The sequence below is a fragment of the Poromitra crassiceps genome (assembly GCF_964638095.1).
Source record: "Poromitra crassiceps genome assembly, chromosome: 9".
Taxonomy (NCBI): Eukaryota; Metazoa; Chordata; class Actinopteri; order Beryciformes; family Melamphaidae; genus Poromitra; species Poromitra crassiceps.
This window is the reverse complement of record NC_139630.1, coordinates 20,456,813-20,477,623: the sequence shown is the minus strand read 5'-3', so window position 1 is coordinate 20,477,623 and position 20,811 is coordinate 20,456,813. Positions and strand designations below refer to the sequence as shown.

At 43.2% G+C, this 20,811-nt stretch overlaps 2 protein-coding genes across 2 annotated transcripts in view; one reads left to right on the top strand and one right to left on the bottom strand.

Moving 5' to 3' along the window:
* The window catches only part of LOC310782428 (exostosin-1), a gene marked incomplete at both ends in the record, with an annotated part of 539,881 nt that overhangs the window by 210,591 nt on the left and 308,479 nt on the right, over window positions 1-20,811 (bottom strand). The gene's annotated exons all lie outside the window — the stretch shown is intronic.
* Window positions 18,352-20,768, top strand: LOC310782077 (uncharacterized protein). Its single transcript, XM_083642744.1, has 4 exons — window positions 18,352-18,421; window positions 18,791-18,855; window positions 19,599-20,394; window positions 20,518-20,768. Exons 2-4 carry the CDS (start codon window positions 18,792-18,794, stop codon window positions 20,570-20,572), a joined length of 915 nt encoding a protein of 304 aa, XP_083498870.1. The 5' UTR covers window positions 18,352-18,421; window position 18,791; the 3' UTR covers window positions 20,573-20,768.

Here is a 20,811-nt window from a genome sequence, read left to right as displayed (position 1 = left end):
AAATTGATCTAATCGCAACCAAGAGCCCTGAGTCAGTCCACAAAGGATACAAAAATAAAAAATAAAAAACTGGCCTGAGAGACCCAGTTTGTCACAATTAAACCTGACAGAAAAATCTGAATTGTTTGTCTTCTTCTGTTACAGCAGTTTGTAAGTTATTCGAGTAATGAGTTGGAGGAGGAAGGGGCAACATTGTAGAAACTGTAGAAATTAACTCTTGATATAATGTTATTCTTGATTAAAGATACTCCGCTCGCTACACAACTGGGAGTGAGTTGGGGAGGGAGGACCATCTACCCAAATCAGAATAGATTTTGTTCAGTGTGTTTCCAAAGTTATTTTTGACTCTCATTTGAATCGAGGAGAAAATGTATATCCCCAGGTATGTGAAGTTTTTGACCACGGAGGGACATGTGCCTGATTCATTGCCTGATTTAGCGGTAACAGCAGTGATGAAGGAAAGTCTCCCTTAGTCTTGAAGGAATTACTCTGCACTGCGCAGCGCAGCATGGAGATTATGGTGCGCTCAAGCGCGGGGGGGTATTTTAGCACGTAAGAGGTGCTTTCGAAAGCTCTTAGCGCAAAGTAATTGCGCACATGCTGACGATGGGAGAATGCCATCTGTCCCCACATTTTGTGCCGAAACGCCTGGTTTGGCATGTGGCATGCCATGCATGTCCAGTACAATTATAACAGGCATGCTGATGTGCACGCCCACAATTTGCATTGCGTGCGGCATTAAACCAGCGCAAATGTTAAATGACTGCTTTTGCAATGATAGGGCCCACCGTCTTTAAAGTGTGTTTGATTGTAGGTCATGGTTCAGACCGTCACCACCACTATGAGTTCTTCTCAGCCTGCAAACATCACTGTGACCATGGGATTTGATTGACGATGGACCGTTTGTTGTTTGACAGTTATGCACAGGAAATCACCTTTCTCTGCAATATGTTGTGAAAGCCATAAGAATGAAGCATTTTAGATAACAAGGTTGTGAAACAGTTAATTTCTTCATCACTGCGTGTTGTGAAAGCATTTCATGTCAGTTTGAAAGCTTTGGAACGCACAAAAAGGTGTGGACCAAAGCAACTCAGCAGGCAACTATAATAACAAAGCGAAAAATGAGCTGCTTAGAGTGAGACAAACAGTGTACATCTTCACATAGTTGATACGGGCAAGACACAAAACGCAACGCGTTTCAACCGTTGGTTTTCATCAGGCTGTATGGGAGGGCGTCGGCCACCGCACCAGGATAAATAGAGAACATAGCCTACATGGCACAGGTAGTGTGGAGTGACGTGAAAGGGGCAGAGCCCTGGCGTCAGAGGAAAAGGTCTGCTCTACTAGGATAGACAGAACTAGCAGAGATCCATACATGATGATATATTACAAAAATATGTCACATCAATAATGCTGTAGGAAAATACAGGTCCTATCATGTTGATGTTAATGCAAAACATATCAGCAAAATCGCGCAAGGATATGATGTAAGAATCACACAGAGCAATGCATATAATTAATAAATAATATAAATATAACATAACAGTAGGCATTCCAGTAATGCAGACTTCAAGATCTAACTAAATAAAGCATGCAAGGTCCAGCTCCTCATTGAGTCCGTTAGGAGCGGAGGTATCCAACCTGTGGATCCAGTGCGCTTCACGCTGGAGAAGCGTCCTGTCTAGGTCGCCACCCCTCGGGTGGGGTTTGACAATGTCTATGGCCCAGAAGCGGAGGTCTGAGACACTATGGTTGTGTCGAATAAAGTGATCGACGATAGGGGCCTTGGTGTCCTGACGCCGGAGCGCGCTCTTGTGCTCCGTGATCCGTGTGCGTAACGGACGCGAGGTCTTCCCGATGTACCAGAGCGGGCAGGGGCAAGAAATGGCATACACCACCCCCTGCGAGGCGCAGGTGGTGAGGTGTTTGAGATGGACGGTGTGTCCATTGGGGAAAATGAGTGTTTTAGCCTTGGTGGTCTGTGGGCAGCAAGCGCAGTGTCCGCACGGGAAATGACCTGTAGGGGGAGGATGGGAATCAATAGTGGTTTGTGTTATTATGTTGGGGGTGACAAGCGTCTTGACTAGACAGTCCCTAATGTTCTGATTTCGGGAGAAGGCGATCCTGGGGGGTGTGGCGAAGACATCATGGACCTGTAGCACTCTCCAGAATTTAAGCAGGCTCCGCTTGATTCTATTGGCCAAGGGGGAGTACTGCAGGGTTGCTGTCACCCTAGGCGAGGGAGGGTCTGATGTTCTGGGCTGGAGCAGGATGTCACGGTGGGAGTGTAGTGCGCGTTTGTACGCATGTGAGATGGGTCTCCGCCCATATCCATGCTCCTGAAACCTCAATTTCATCTGTGTGGCTTTATTCAAAAAAGTCACATTTGTCGCTGCATAATCTCCGGAGGCGCATGAATTGGCCTGTGGGGAGGTTATCTTTTAGATGTGAGGGGTGGTAACTGGAGGCATGGAGCAGGGTATTTCTGTCCGTGGGTTTTCGATAGATTGATGAATGTAGTCTGTTGTGCTGTTTATATACAGTGACGTCCAGGAAATTGATTCGATCTGGGTGGTGATCAATGGTAAACCGGAGGTGTGGATTCCAGGTGTTGAGGAGTGTATGGAACTCCAACAGGGTGGTGGATGGGCCGGACCAGATCAAGAACACATCATCTTTATATCTGCGCCATAGGGTGATGGATGAGATGAAGGGGTTAACGCTGGGGTTGTAGACGAAGTCTCTTTCAAAGCTACCCACGTACAGGTTGGCAATACTGGGAGCCGCGGCACAACCCATAGCAACACCAGAGGTCTGCAGATAAAAGTCTCCGCTGAACAAGAAATAATTGTTACGTAGGCTAATGTCAGCCAGTGTGGATATGAACTCATTGGGGGGGTGAGTGGATATTCTACCTGTCAGTGTGTCATTGATGGTATCTACTACCCCCTGCTGTGGGATGTTGGTATACAGGGATACAATGTCCATGGTGACAAGTAAGGCAGATGGCACATCAATGTCAATTTGCTCAATGATCCGTAAAAAATCAGACGTGTCCCGGATATAAGCTGGTAGACTCTGTACAAAAGGTTGTATGTGGTGGTCGATGAATTTGGAAAGAGGCTCAAGTAAGCTCTCGTTACCAGAAACGATAGGCCGGCCAGGGGGCGGGGTTATGTTTTTATGGATTTTGGGGAGGAGATAGAATGCTGGGGTCCTATAATGTTTATGTAAAAGGAATCTATGGTTACGTGTAGTGATCTGTCCCGCCTGCAGTGCAGTGTCAATCACAGCTTTAATGGTAGTACGGGTGCGGGGACCTGGGTCACTAATGCAACGCTTATATGTAGATGTGTCAGAGAGTTGACGCATGGCTTCTGTGATGTAATCAGCACGGTTCTGGACCACAACAGCTCCACCTTTGTCGGCTGGTCGAATGACAATAGAATCATCCCTTTGTAGATCTGTAAGAGATGCTCTTTCCCTGCGCGTAATGTTATGTGTAACAGAGGGGATGCTCTGTTCCAGCGTGGAAATGTCCTGATGTATGAGCTTACTGTAGGTATCAATGGCAGAGTCTATAGGCCCAGGTGGAATGAAGGAGGAGGGGGGTGCCAAAGCTGGAGGGGTGTTGTCACTGCTGCTATGTTGCCTAAAGTACAATCTAAACCTGAGTTTGCGAATTAATTTATGTAGATTGACTCTTGTGTTAAATGGCTGGTACTTGGCAGTGGGGACAAAAGACAAACCTTTAGAGAGCAGATCAAGGTGTGATTGTGTTAATGCTTTGCAGGAGAGATTAATCACAGGTATGGGTTGGGGGACGCACTCCTGGTGTAGTAGCGGGTCTGGGGTTGGGAAACACCGCCTCGGTGCGGAGGAGGCTTCGTGCCGGAGCCTCGTTTTTGCCGTCCTGTCCGCGCGGAACGGCCTTTGTCTAAAAAAGGGGCCGATGAGGAGGAGGCTGATGCAGGGAAGGGTGCGTATCCCTCTGAATCTTCGCCGCTGGAGCAGGTGTAGTCGGGGGATGAGTCCCTGAAGGTGACTCTCCTGGGTCTGCGTGTAGCTGGGTTCAGCCACTGGTAGACGTGGTTTCTTTGGTAGTCGTTAATGTCGCGTACAAATTTCTTGTATTTATAGGCTTTTGTCTCCTCCTTCAATTTATTGATCGCCTCCTGGATGTTGGAGGCCTGGGTATTGGTATTGGTATTTTAGCACGTAAGAGGTGCTTTCCAAAGCTCTTAGCGCAAAGTAATTGCGCACATGCTGACGATGGGAGAATGCCATCTGTCCCCACATTTTTGTGCCGAAACGCCTGGTTTGGCATGTGGCATGCCATGCATGTCCAGTACAATTATAACAGGCATGCGGATGTGCACGCCCACAATTTGCATTGCGTGCGGCATTAAACCAGCGCAAATGTTAAATGACTGCTTTTGCGATGATAGGGCCCACCGTCTTTAAAGTGTGTGTGATTGTAGGTCATGGTTCAGACCGTCACCACCACTATGAGTTCTTCTCAGCCTGCAAACATCACTGTGACCATGGGATTTGATTGACGATGGACCGTTTGTTGTTTGACAGTTATGCACAGGAAATCACCTTTCTCTGCAATATGTTGTGAAAGCCATAAGAATGAAGCATTTTAGATAACAAGGTTGTGAAACAGTTAATTTCTTCATCACTGCGTGTTGTGAAAGCATTTCATGTCAGTTTGAAAGCTTTGAAATACATAAAACCTATTTCAATAAGATGCTAATTGAGGACAATTTATGTGTAATGGGGAAACAAATCCAATACATCCCATCAGGTAATTCAGCTATCCTCACTCAGGTCTGGAGGCAAGGCTTTTACCATATCTGTTTATATGGAGTGGTGATTTGGAACATGTTCTAATTTGGCTGTTACTGTATGCCCATAATGGACTTCTTGCTGACTATCACTGACCCAAAATAAGATTTCACATTACACTATATAAATATGATTCATCTTACCAATGTGACGGCGGTCCCTGCCGAATTATAGCCTACTGTCTTACAGAGGCTGTAGCTCGCTCATTCTTAATGCTAGAGTGAAGATACTGGTGTGTTGTCATATGATATGAAACTACAAGACCTAACACATCCATTGGCATCATTGCATCAATCATGTCATGCTAGGCTAGCAAGGGGGCTAAATAACGTTCTGAACTTAGGCTGAATTTTGGCGAAGGAAAAAAGGCATGACCCTTTTCAAAGGGGTCCCTTGACCTCTCACCTCAAGATATCTGGATGACGGTTGGTTCTCTGGATAGAATTGGTGATGGCGACATCTCATGTTGCCCAGGTCCTACCTCTTAGGGCTGTGAATCTTCACTGGCCTCACGATTCGATTCGATTACGATTCAGAGGGCTACGATTCAATTCGATTACGATTATCGATGCATCTCGATGCATCTTCAATCGATGCATCACAATTTATTTTTTCTCACTCTCTTTTTTCTCACTGTGTGGCTACTTTTAAAATAAAAGTGCATTTGGAAGTGCATTGTATTATGATCCAAATAAACAACTGCATGTACTTCCATTATATTTTATCTATCCGTACCCGGGTACGATTAGCCGGCCCGTTCGGCATTTGCTATTCGTACCACCCCTATTTACAAGCACACCGCCACGGAGGCTCAGAGCTCGCCTGGAACCTCGTCTTTTTCAAGTGATTGAGAGCACAGCGCTGCTCTCTCTTTCTCCCCCTCTCTCCTCCGCCCCGTTCCCCTCTCTTGTCATCAAGGCTCTGACCAAAACAAACGCTGAATTGAAGAGAGGGGTTTTGCACCGCGGTGAAGTTAATTAGGTTCACTCCAACGCTACCTGCTTTTAAGATCGGCTTCTCTCTCCCTCATTCCTTCACCTCTCCCTCTTTACACGTCCTCCCCATGCACTTGCAAAATGTGAGGGAAACATCAATGATTCTTCGGAATTAAGGTTTGAATGTAATAAATTAAGTTTTGTTTCTTAAACTGGCCCGACTGCACGGTTTGAGTACACTATAGTATTGGAAAGAACAAGTGAAAAGCCGAAGGGTATGCTATAATTAGTTCACCGTAACACTGTTTATCTCAGTGACAACAGATAGCACAGTCAGTGGTAAATTATTGTGCTCCCACACTGGAGACCTGGGTTCAAATCCTGAATGAACCACAATTTCATTAAAAAAAAGGTGCATAAATTGTTAATCCGGACATATTTTATGTATAAAGCTGCTGAATGAACGTCATGGTGACATCATTTTGCTTGCTTGATAGCTTGGTACATATTTGGAACTCGCAAAAGGTTGAGTCACACCAGTAGCCTACAACAAATAAGTAGTCCACACCATTACACAAAATAAACAACAAAGAGCATTCCACAAAAGAAACAATGATGATGATGAGAATACAAGAATACAATATTATAGGGATATATGTTTCAATTTAAAGCGGGACTTACCCGCCAGCGGGACTTACCCCCCCCCCCCCCCCCCCCATATTTCTGGCAGAACGGCATGCTGCTTGATTTTAAAAAACCTATGGAAAACCAAGAAATGAGCGTCTCCTCTTGTCTCACTATACTCTTTGGCTGTGCTCAGTTCAGGAATCTTTTTTCCGGAAATCGACGCCATGACAGTTTCCCCAAAACATCACAAGACAAAGTTATGAGAGCTACAAAATCTTTATAAATATCAACAACTAGCCAACGGTGGTGGCCTGTATGGAAACAGCATTGCTCAAAATGGTTGAAAGTTATATCAATTTGGTCATTCAGTGGCGAACTAGAAATTGACTCCATTGACTCCCATGTAAGTATCGTTAAAAGAGCCTAGTGACGCAAGCCTGTTTATCACAGCACAGCACAGGCTGTGACCCTTGTCACAGACAGGCGGGCAGAGCGTCAGTGCAGCAGCAGCAGCTCAGTAGCCTATAAGTCGGAGGTGAGTGTCACTTCACCTGCCTTCTCCTCCCCGTCAAAAGTGAACCAGGAAAATACGTTTTAGGCTGTAGGCTGCTTCTGTGAAAAAGGGGCACAGAAGAGTCCTCTCTCTCTTCTCTCTGCACAATCAAAGTGGTTAGTGGTTCTCAATGTGGGGTCAGGTGACGACCAGTGGTCCTTGAGAGGATTCCAGGATTCTCTGTTATCTCTCAATCTAATATACCGTAAAACTGCCAATAAGGGCCCGGGCGCTTATTATGCTAAATCAATTTAGACCCGGCGGTAAAAGGAAGACCCGGCGGCAATTAGAGTCAGGCGGTTATTTCCATTTGGCCATAATTGAGGCAGGCGGTTATTATTAACATATTATTAACACATTAACATTAACATAAATGCCTGCTCAGCAAAAACGTACAGTATCAAATTGCTTATTTAAACCAGTGAGATAGTACTTAGTACACACAAGAGGCTAGGTACAGGCAGTTTTGAACATGCCTAGTATTGTACAACAGACTGGAATGAACGAAAACAATTGATAGCCTTCGTCTTTATCGCCATCATCATCCAACTACTGTATCAGTTCATTGCTCTCCTCTTCTTCCTCTGCCAAGCAGCCATACCATATTTTAAACAAGTAACATTAGCCTACCCCTCACACATTCAGTTGTTTGTGTTTCATTGGAAAGAAGTCATAGCAACGTTATTAGTCTCGCTTGCCAGACACTCCCAGCAAAGCAGAAGGCACGCTAACATAGCTAGCTACCAAGCTAACGCCGGTTACATGCTGCCACTCCGACGTGCTGCCACTCCGACGTTCTGCCACTCCGAAATATCGGCACTCAGAAAGGGATCATGTCTATGTTCCCCGGGTTCTATATTCCCCGTTTTTCACGCCAAACCTAACCTCCCCCTATGTCTAAACCTAACCTCCCCCAGACCCTAATCCAAAACCTAACCTCTCCCACCCCCACGCCTAAACCTAAGGTCGGCATTGCGGCTTCTAAGGTGAACGACCACCAGTCCGAATAATGGAAGTTAACGTTCGGAGTGGCAGGGCTTCGGAAAGGCAGACAGTTACCGCTAACGCCAACCAAAACAGCACTGCAGCACTAGCGTTAGACAAAACAAGGAGACTTACCAAATAGTAGGTAGACGCCAAGTTTCCAATACATGTCCAGTATAATGGGTATAATCCATACTGCATTTATGATCGCTGTTCCGCTGAGAGAAATGCACTTTTACAAGGCACAACTGAGCTACGTTAGCGTAAGTTGCCCACTGCTCCTGATTAGACAGCGTCTCAGCACGTTGCCTACAGGAATCCGTAGCATTAAACAATGCGGTATGCATACTTGAAAAATGTCGGTTACAGCATGTATAAATAAAATATAAAACTGTCTGACAGGATGAAACTTCCGCCTGACGGGTGTGTTCGGTAGCTGCGCGTTACGCTGTCACTTATCTAAATCACGTTAACTCGATGAGGGATATATATAGGCCCAAGATTACATATATGTTTCACATAGGTTGGTGTTGTCATTTCGATGTTTTATTTGGTCCAATATTGAAATGTTCTACAATTGCAGGTTGTGTTACTATTACACATTATTTAGATCGACCTTTATATCTATTTCGGCTCATTTGGTTGCTATTTAGTAGCGAAATGGAGTAGCACAATGCATGCTGGGACATGCCAGGCAGTGAACTTACAACTTATTTTTCCTGAAATGCACTTTTACAAGGCACAACTGAGCTACGTTGCCTACAGGAATCCGTAGCATTAAACAATGCGGTATGCATACTTGAAACATGTCGGTTACAGCATGTATAAATAAAATATAAAACTGTCTGACAGGATGAAACTTCCGCCTGACTTCCTCCAAAACAACGTCATTACCGTTTCTTGCTCTCTCGTGCTTCGGGTGTGTTCGGTAGCTCGCGGCTTGGTTCGTGACGACAAAAACAACAATAACAACGGTAACCAAATAACCAAAAAAAAATATTCCATTTCCGGCCCCCGGCGGCAAAAAGAGTCAGGCGCTTATTATGCTAAATCAATTTGGACCCGGCGGGAAATGAAAGACCCGGCGGCAATTAGAGTACCGGCGCTTATTAGAAGAATTACGGTATATGGAATTCTGGACAAAATCATATCTAGGCTACATAAAAATAAATGAAAAAATCTGATTTGCATCTGAGAGACCAAATCTCATCATATGGGGGTCCATTGCCCCAATGTGAACTAAATTAGGGCTCCTTAGTATCAAAAAGGTTGGGAATGATTTACAGCAACACAATGCCATTTCCTTCCTTTTATGAGAGGCATTTATTGATAGTATTGTGTTACATAGGAGTTGGTAGGAAAAAATAATCAATTAACAGGTGATTAACAGGTCAAGTGACACAAACAGCCAATGAGCTGTGTGTATTGTAGCGCCATATTGGTAGGAAAATTCTTGTGACATCATGGGAATGGGCTTGGAGTTGTGAGGAGCCGGGAAAGGGTACAGGGGGAGTAGGGGAGTTACTATCTTGAAATCCCATAGTCTTTGGGTACAACGTGACGTCAGGTTGTACCACATTTTGTGCAGTTTTGAGGGCAAAAAAAAAGCAGTGTTCAACCCATAGAGGGCACTTATGCAGCTGAAAATGATACAAATGGTACAATGGTAACAGTTTGGTCTCAAAATGTGGAAATTTTGACCAGAATTCTTCACACACCACCCCTAAAGTCCTATATATTGGTTAAAAGCTGAAAAAAGTGTTTTGGGGGTAAGTTACACTTTAAGTTGTTCTAGTCTCTAGTCTTGTATATGGGCAACTGAAGTTTATTTAGCCACCTTTTTTATAACTGATCAGCTCCACAGAAAATAAAGAGCTGCGCGACCTTTATAATTGATGAACGGTCGGTTCATTTAATAACACAAGTAACGTTAAATTTCATAGCAGCGTGAGCCGTGCTTGGTCTATGTAAGATGATGTCATAGCAGTGTGAGCTGTGATTGGTCTACGTAAAATATTGCTGTATCGCCCCCGTGCGAGTTTTTTCCACACTGCACTCCGTCAGGTCCCCTGCACTCCCCAAGCTTGATGTCGATCAGACGAACATTTCTTAACATATGTGACAGATGGTTCTTTCATTATATTAGATAGTCTACCGACCATTCAAATCGCTTTACAACACATGCCTACATTCACCCATTAGCACACACACACACACACACACACACACACACACACACACACACACACACACACACACACACACACACACACACACAGATGGCGACAAGCTACCACACAGGGTGCTAGCACAGCAATCCGTAACAATTTAGGATTCAGTATCTTGCCCAAAGGACACTTCGACATGCAGACTAAAGGATCGAACAAACAACCTTCTGATTCGTGGACGACCCACGTCTTGAGCCACAGTCACACACCTCACATAGATGGCAAGTCTATGGGGTTTTCAACACCTCTCTCACTGAAATTATTATTATTTCTCACTCTTTCTATTAGTTTCTCTTGTTTTCTCTCTCAAATCACATTACAGTTGGATTACTGTATTGAATATCAATTACACCTCCTATCCCCTACTCTCCTCACCTCAGATAATAATAATAATAATAATAAAATTATTATAATAATAGATTTTATTTGGAGACGCCTTTCAGAACAGCCGAGGTACAGTGCATAAAAGAGACATAACATTCTAAAAGATAAAAACAGGCATGGCAAACACCAGCATAATTAAAATACGACGAGCGTAGATAAAAGAAAATATGAAAGATGTGTGTGTGTGTGTGTGTGTGTGTGTGTGTGTGTGTGTGTGTGTGTGTGTGTGTGTCTGTGTCTGTGTGTGTGTGTGTGTGTGTGTGTGTGTGTGTGTGTGTGTGTGTGTGTGCGTGCGTGTGTGCGTGTGTGTCTGTGTGTGTCTGTGTGTGTGTGTGTGTGTGTGTGTGTGTGTGTGTGTGTGTCTGTCTGTCTGTGTGTGTGTGTGTGTGTGTGTGTGTGTGTCTGTGTGTGTGTGTGTGTGTGTGTGTGTGTGTGTGTGTGTGTGCGCGTGTATGTGTGCGTGTGTGTGTGCGTGTGTGTGTGTGTGTGTGTGTGTGTGTCTGTGTGTGTGTGTGTGTGTGTGTGTGTTGTGTGTGTGTGTGTGTGTGTGTGTGTGTGTGTGTGTGTGTGTGTGTGTGTGTGTGTGTGTGTGTGTGTGTGTGTATGTGTGCGTGCATGTGGTTTTGATGCATTTTAAAGGGGAAATGACAAGGCAAAGCAGCTGGTGTACCGATTAACAGCTTGCTTACTATCTTATCACTTTCTCAAGCTCTCTCTGTTTCCTCTCTTCTCTTGTCATTTAGAGGAACGAAGGGCGAGGTCGTTGAAGTGAGAGATGGACATTATGAAATGCTTGTTATTGAAATTTTCTTTTTTTCATTGAACCTCTACTTAATCACACAGGTCACTTCAGAACATCTGAACTTCACAACCATAGCCTGGCAAGAGAGAGTTCTACGTGGACAGCTCTATGTATCAGTTCACACCTGGCAATGTGTCTCCACATGTGTCTCAGTGACCACTTGTGATTGGATCTCACTCCCCCGCTCTATTCACCTTATGTAGAAGAGACAGTCTGGCTTGAGAGACTAACAGAAAGTGTAAACACAATCGGAAGTGTCTTTACACTTCCTGTGACTCATAAACCTAGTCTGACTCATATGTGAGTCAAAATAGGTTTGACCAGGTGAGTCTAATTAGTTTGAGCAGGTAAAACAGCCGGCATTTTGAATATGAAGTCGTGACACAAAGGGTCAAGTGGGCGGGGCTACATAAGGTGAATATGCAAATAAACACATAGGCTGCATCATTTCTTTTTGCAAAGACCAAATTCCATGTTGTTTTTAACCTCATATATCATGTCTCTGCTGTCATCAGGATGTTAAACTGGACCAGAACCGTCTACAACGTACAAAAAAGGAAAAATACAAACAACCAAATGGACCGTAGTTGAGTAATCCACTACTAACAAACTAGGTTAGACCACCCAAATCGGTGTTTTTATTTTACTATACATCCCGGAACATGGCGCTAATGGCGTTAGCATCCTCCATCCACATACTGGTTAAAACTGCATAGAATACATCAACTCGTCTTGGAACAAAAGTGGAAAATTACTGGAAAGTTGTGACCAAGTTGCTATTTACACTGTAAACAGTGGAGCACGGACGCGGAAAAGGAAGTGACGGTGGCAGGAGAGGCGCGCTGTACAGGAAGCCGGGAAAAATGGTAGAGCTGTCCAGAGTCTATTTTTCAAATAGAAATAGACTCTGGGTTCCCAGATTGGTAATGTACTGTCCTGTGGCTTGTAACCTGTGTGATAAATGTAAAAAAAAAAAAAAAATCTGAGAACAGTCAGGACACATAATTCAGCATTATTTTGACACATAAAAACCCTGTCCTGTAATGTGTGCACCGAAACGAAGTCAACGCGCAATATCCATTTAATTGTTCAAGCACAAAGTCCATATTATCCTTCTCTGTTATTTGAATTCATTGAAAGGACACTGTAGCCCCTTGAGATGTAGCATCTTATTTTCGAGGGGGGTCCTATAAACACCAAGACAAAATTGTGAAACGCACAAATAGTTTTTGTTCTCCATTTGCTTGTTGTTTTTTGTGAAATTTGGAAGACAGAAAGTGTCTTGGCAATGATAAAACCTTGAATTGCCATACATGTATTTTCTTTCTGGACAGCAATCAAGCTGTCATCCAGGTAATGTATGGGGGGGGGGGGGGGGTACACATTGAAACATGGTAGGTGATATACCGCACACTTTACTCCATGTGAATCACACATCAATGCAAACGGACCTTCCGGAGCTGCACGGACACAGCATCATAGCATTTGAGTAGAGAACCTCCTCTGCCTATGAAGGCTAAATTGTTGAACAGCGAAACATCTAGTGTATATAGCACATAAACGTGCACTGTAACATCTAGTGTTTATAGCACATAAACCTGCACTGTAACATCTAGTGTTTATAGCACATAAACCTGCACTGTAACATCTAGTGTATATAGCACATAAACCTGCACTGTAACATCTAGTGTATATAGCACATAAACCTGCACTGTAACATCTAGTGTATATAGCACATAAACCTGCACTATAACATCTAGTGTATATAGCACATAAACCTGCACTGTAACATCTAGTGTATATAGCACATAAACCTGCACTGTAACATCTAGTGTGTATAGCACATAAACCTGCACTGTAACATCTAGTGTGTATAGCACATAAACCTGCACTGTAACATCTAGTGTATATAGCACATAAACCTGCACTGTAACATCTAGTGTGTATAGCACATAAACCTGCACTGTAACATCTAGTGTGTATAGCACATAAACCTGCACTGTAACATCTAGTGTATATAGCACATAAACCTGCACTGTAACATCTAGTGTATATAGCACATAAACCTGCACTGTAACATCTAGTGTATATAGCACATAAACCTGCACTGTAACATCTAGTGTATATAGCACATAAACCTGCACTGTAACATCTAGTGTATATAGCACATAAACCTGCACTGTAACATCTAGTGTATATAGCACATAAACCTGCACTGTAACATCTAGTGTGTATAGCACATAAACCTGCACTGTAACATCTAGTGTATATAGCACATAAACCTGCACTGTAACATCTAGTGTATATAGCACATAAACCTGCACTGTAACATCTAGTGTATATAGCACATAAACCTGCATTGTAACATCTAGTGTATATAGCACATAAACCTGCACTATAACATCTAGTGTATATAGCACATAAACCTGCACTGTAACATCTAGTGTATATAGCACATAAACCTGCACTGTAACATCTAGTGTGTATAGCACATAAACCTGCACTGTAACATCTAGTGTATATAGCACATAAACCTGCACTGTAACATCTAGTGTATATAGCACATAAACCTGCACTGTAACATCTAGTGTATATAGCACATAAACCTGCACTGTAACATCTAGTGTATATAGCACATAAACCTGCACTGTAACATCTAGTGTATATAGCACATAAACCTGCACTGTAACATCTAGTGTATATAGCACATAAACCTGCACTATAACATCTAGTGTATATAGCACATAAACCTGCACTGTAACATCTAGTGTATATAGCACATAAACCTGCACTGTAACATCTAGTGTATATAGCACATAAACCTGCACTGTAACATCTAGTGTGCACATAAACCTGCACTGTAACATCTAGTGTGTATAGCACATAAACCTGCACTGTAACATCTAGTGTATATAGCACATAAACCTGCACTGTAACATCTAGTGTATATAGCACATAAACCTGCACTGTAACATCTAGTGTATATAGCACATAAACCTGCACTGTAACATCTAGTGTATATAGCACATAAACCTGCACTGTAACATCTAGTGTATATAGCACATAAACCTGCACTGCAACATCTAGTGTATATAGCACATAAACCTGCACTGTAACATCTAGTGCATATAGCACATAAACATGCACTGTAACATCTAGTGTATATAGCACATAAACCTGCACTGTAACATCTAGTGTATATAGCACATAAACCTGCACTGCAACATCTAGTGTATATAGCACATAAACCTGCACTGTAACATCTAGTGTATATAGCACATAAACCTGCACTGTAACATCTAGTGTATATAGCACATAAACCTGCACTGTAACATCTAGTGTATATAGCACATAAACCTGCACTGTAACATCTAGTGTATATAGCACATAAACCTGCACTGTAACATCTAGTGTATATAGCACATAAACCTGCACTGTAACATCTAGTGTATATAGCACATAAACCTGCACTGTAACATCTAGTGTATATAGCACATAAACCTGCACTGTAACATCTAGTGTATATAGCACATAAACCTGCACTGTAACATCTAGTGTTTATAGCACATAAACCTGCACTGTAACATCTAGTGTATATAGCACATAAACCTGCACTGTAACATCTAGTGTATATAGCACATAAACCTGCACTGTAACATCTAGTGCATATAGCACATAAACATGCACTGTAACATCTAGTGTATATAGCACATAAACCTGCACTGTAACATCTAGTGTATATAGCACATAAACCTGCACTGTAACATCTAGTGTATATAGCACATAAACCTGCACTGTAACATCTAGTGTATATAGCACATAAACCTGCACTGTAACATCTAGTGTATATAGCACATAAACCTGCACTGTAACATCTAGTGTATATAGCACATAAACCTGCACTATAACATCTAGTGTATATAGCACATAAACCTGCACTGTAACATCTAGTGTATATAGCACATAAACCTGCACTGTAACATCTAGTGTATATAGCACATAAACCTGCACTGTGCACGTGCATTTGGAGTTCTCATGGGGGGGTAGAACTATTCATCGTGCTTGTTCTGTTCATCTGTCCGTCCGTCCGTCCGTTCGTTCGTCTGTCACACTGCCTTAATTGTCCTAATGTAAAGTCCCAGAGCAACCACATTTGGCAGGCGGGTTCCTATCCCCCCCACTGCTCAGGCAAGGCCAGACCCCCATGTCGACCAGATGGTGGCGCTATAACAACTTTACGTTTTGGCCAAAATATGCAAAAATATCAAATATCAAAATATGCGTTATTTTGATAAATAGACCTCACAACGGGGCTCTATAGAGTTACGTGTGTCTAGTACCATTATCAATACATCATAAAGATAACGCTGTTTCTGGTAGTTTGCTAAAATACTAGTGCTAATCTGTTAGCGAGCTATCGGGCGAGCTTCTTCTTCTTCTGCTGCTGCTTCTAATAGCTCTGCAGCAGACTAGATGCCTTGAGGTGCATCGCTGCCTCTCACTGGTTAGAAATATTACTGTTTCTGCTTGCTTGGGAACTAGTGCAATCCTGGGGAAACTGTTTTTGTTGGCGGAGGCAGACTAGTATTGACAGACAGATAGCGGAGTTGCAGCAGCAGCAGCCGCATTCAGAAGCTGCGTGCTTATAGCCTACACAGCACGGATTAAAACCACAGGTCTAAAACACTGCATTTGAACAATTTAGAAGCAATTTATGAGAGAGACTACTGTTGTTTATGTTACCCTAACGACATAACGTCAGCACAGATGTGTTTCCTTGTTGGAAATTATGCAATCGTGATTATTTCTGCAGCAATCGGATTTTGATTGACAGCAGCTGCATGTCTTCACGGAACGTCGTTCAGGCACATCATTTCTTAACGGAACTCAGCACCGAACGGCCCACTTTCACCAGTGCGTTAACACGATATCTCAAGAACGGCTTTCTTCTGATTTGGCTCAAACATCGACTTGGACGCAAGGATGAACTGATTCCATTTTGGTTATCAAAGGCCAAAGGTCAAGGTCACTGTGACCTCTCAAATGCCATTTTCAAGCTTGTTAACGCGATATCTCAGGAATGTCTTGATGGAATTTCTTCGAATTTGCCTCAAATGGCGATTTGGACTCAAGAATGAACTAATGGCGTAAATCCGCGGTGCGGTCGTTCTAGTTTTAATTTTATTTTGTGGACTGACTGTGGACAGCTACTATGCAAACCCAATGAGTCCTCTATAAGTTTTTAGCTCTTTCTGCAACTGCTGCGCCTGTTGCTTAATGCACTTTTTATACTCTTTTTTCAAGTTTTGTTGTGATGCTTTTAAATGTCCAGTTTATTCTCTTCTTTTCTTTTCTTTCCTGTCAACCATTTTATGTGAAGCTGCTGCTTAATGAAGTTGCTTAACTCATTCACCGCCAATGACGTCTTTGACGTGTTATCAGCAATGGCCTTCCCCGCCAAGGACGTGTTTGACGTGTTTTTGTTTTTATTGGTGCAGCGCCTGCAGCAAACACTTGCCCAGCCTGTCACACAGACACAGGTCCCTGCCTTCAAAGGGTAGCCGACAGCACGCGATCAAACACATACCGCAGCTGTTGTTTTGAAATTGAGCAGGAGGAAAAGCAGAGGACGGGTAACGCTTCCTTGTGCAGACAGGAGAAACGCAATTGAAACGCCGAGCTGGAGTCGCCTTCCTCTGTGCCAGCCAGGAGAAAACGGGAGAAAGTAATCAAGAGATGTGTTTGATCATCGGAGGAATGAGGAAATGATCGATCAGTTTGCGAGGGCGGTGAGGACGTGTTGAATAGCCGAGGGGAAAACGGGAACGATCATAGATATGACAGGGAGACATGGACGAGGACGGTGTACCAGAACAAATCAAAATAAACACAGGAACAGCTAGGCAGCAGCGGGCAGAAGGCACTCACAGCAGCTCGCTGTCCTTCTCAAGAGCTCTTCAGTTGGTTCATGAAATCGCTGGGCTGCTCGCCCTCCAGTGTTGCTCCTGGCCAATCCCAGCGCCACAGGGCGTGGTTATTGCTTATCCTATGTTGGGTTAGAAATCTAAAAGGGGGATCGTGTGTGTGTGTGTGTGTGTGTGTGTGTGTGTGTGTGTGTGTGTGTGTGTGTGTGTGTGTGTGTGTGTGTCTGTCTGTCTGTCTGTCTGTCTGTCTGTCGGTGTGTCTGTCTGTCTGTCTGTCTGTCTGTCTGCACACTCACACCGAGTAAACTGTATTGTTGAATGTAAAAAAAAAGCACTTCATGTGTGTATATATATATATATATATATATATATTTTTTTGTCATTTGTGTCCTAACGAATAATATTTACATGTCTGATGTCAATACAGTTCAAAATAAAAGAATTGAGAGTGAGTTATGCCTGAGATTGTGCCCTTTTACAAAAATGCTTTTTTCTCCCTTTTCTCTTCCCAGACAGGCTTTTTTGGTGAACATGGGGTGTATAAAAAGGGTTATAAGTAGAGTACAGAACATGCTAAAAGCTAACTTTCTTTTTGGGGGTGAAAGTAGAGACTTAGATCTTCATTTCGAGGTATTGGACATCACTGTAGTCCTAGTACAGAATTTACTGTGGGTCTTGAAAGATGACCAAACATTATGGAAATACTTGGCCTGTGCCAAAAATGCCAGTCAGATATTGGCAGTGAATGAGTTAATGCACTTTTTATACTCTTTTTTAAAGTTTTGTTGTGATGCTTTTAAATGTCAATTTTTTTCTCTTCTCTTCTTTTCTTTTCCTGTCAACCATTTTATGTGAAGCACTTTGAATTGCCTCTGTGTATGAAATGTGCTATACAAATAAACTTGACTTGACTTGACTTGACATAGCCCTACATTACGAAATACAATGACTGTGTATGTCCAGAAAAATACTACCCAGAAATAGAGGAAATCACCCAAAAGGAGACTAACAGCCACCCATAAACCAAGCCAGCCTCGCACATATAAATATGGGTAGACTCAGCTCTTAACTGTCAGAAGTCAAGCTTCACATCACCTGGAGATCTCACACGTCAACTCTCAATCTGTGGAAAGGTAAGAAGAAAATATTCCAACATCATTTGTCTAATATGAGGAAGACTTGTCCTTGGGATCCATCCAAGTAAGGACATTCAATATATTTTGTGATTTGTCAGAATTATTTTGTTGGAAGTTCTAATAAGTAAGTAAGTATAAAATAGGAAATAAATAAATAAATAAATAAATAAATAAATAAATAAATAAATAAATAAATAAATAAATAAATAAACAAACAAATACATACATAAATATTTCACAAAATGTTCCTGAACCAACATTTATGAATTAATTCCCCCCCTCCATATTATTGTAGTTAAGTGAGTTTTTTTCTGAGATTGGAACTGAGTTGAAATGTGTCTGATTTAGTTTGGTTCTTGTTTTTAGGATGAAGTGTGCCGTGGCCTTCGCTGTGCTGATGCTGGTTGTCCTCATGGTTGATCCTGGGGAAGGTGTGTAAGGTTCAGTTTTGGAACATGTATGACTTTATAAAATGTATAAAGTGAAATGTAACGCTATAGAAAGATAAAGTTATTACATGAATTACATAAAGTAAGGAATGCATTATATATCGTGCAACGACGTAACCTTTGTTTACTTGCATTTATTCATTCATAGGAACAATGTTATGATACTGATTTGCTCTGAGGCCCATACCACGAATAGAGGATAAACAGATCCAGGATCTGTCCCTTGATCTGGTTTGGCTTAACCAGATCAAAGCAATTAAGCTATTCGGTACAGCGGTTATCAGCTGGGTCTGTCAATTTGGATTTCTTTATCCAGCTCTGAGCTCGTGCTGAAAATGCTCGTGAACAGGAGCTTGTGCCCACGAAAGAGGCGTGGTTTGTAAAAACTAGCCAATCACAATGCAATATGGACAGCTCCGGATTTTACAGCATCAGACACGCCTATTTCCTCATTCATTGAAAGCCACATCAAAGTGTATTAAATAACAGAGCTTTACTGCATGTCACAATCAAAGTCTGCGTTGGATGTGTCTGTTACTGAAGGACAGTCTAAAGTTACCGCTTTTAATTACATCAATCATTTGATTTCTGCTGCCTAGTGCCTATACAGCAGATTAATAGGTCTACTCAATAAAACCTGCATGTGTTTTTTTGTGAGTAGAAGTCTATAAACTCAGTCTCTGATGTCATGTGTTCATAATTTTTTTAATCTTTGTTAAATTTAGGTTGCCGACCCCGTCCCCCAATTTGCCCACCACGTCCCCCAATTTGCCCACCACCCCGTCCTCCCCCAGTTTGCCCTCCCTATCCTTGCCCTCCCTATCCTTGCCCTCCCTATCCTTGCCCTCCCGGTCCTGCTCCTGGTCCTGGCCCTTGCGGTCCTCCCCCAGTTTGCCCACCCTATCCTTGCCCTCCAGGTCCTGCTCCTGGTCCTGCTCCTGGCCCTTTCCGTCCTCCCCCAGTTTGCCCACCCTATCCTAGCCCACCCTATCCTTGCCCTCCCTATCCTTGCCCACCCTATCCTTGCCCTCCCTATCCTTGCCCTCCCTATCCTTGCCCTCCCTATCCTTGCCCTCCCGGTCCTGCTCCTGGTCCTGCTCCTGGTCCTGCTCCTGGTCCTACTCCTGGTCCTACTCCTGGTCCTACTCCTGGTCCTGCTCCTGGTCCTGCTCCTGGTCCTACTCCTGGTCCTGCTCCTGGTCCTACTCCTGGTCCTGCTCCTGGTCCTACTCCTGGTCCTGCTCCTGGTCCTGCTCCTGGTCCTACTCCTGGTCCTACTCCTGGTCCTGCTCCTGGTCCTGCTCCTGGTCCTGCTCCTGGTCCTGGCCCTTGCGGTCCTCCCCCAGTTTGCCCACCCTATCCTTGCCCACCCTATCCTTGCCCTCCCTATCCTTGCCCACCCTATCCTTGCCCTCCCTATCCTTGCCCTCCCTATCCTTGCCCTCCCGGTCCTGCTCCTGGTCCTGGCCCTTGCGGTCCTTATCGGTCGCATGACAACCATGGTCAGATAGGAGTCCAGCAGTAAGTTTCTTCCTAAACTCACCCACTACCACATTATGTTCAAAGTTACTAGTCTTTAAAGTAATACATTAACTTTATCCTGTCAAATAAAACCTGACTGTGATTCATTTCCTTCTCCACCAGGAATGGAAATGGAAACCAAGACCTTGATGTCAACGGCGGCCTGAATATGAGCTAAATCTTTCAGGATGCAACAAGGAGCCAGTATGATGCTATGCTTTGGAAAAAACAGAAGAGTTGGCTCTTATACTAAAGCTTCTGACTCTGCAACAATTTGACTAACTACCATACTAGGATTCTCATGTCTCAATGACTCACTGCAGTGATGTTTTCATGTAAAGAAGAAATATGCCCCACACTGCCCTGATGAATAAATCTGCATTATGAAAAGTTGACACAACTCTCATCTGTGTTTTT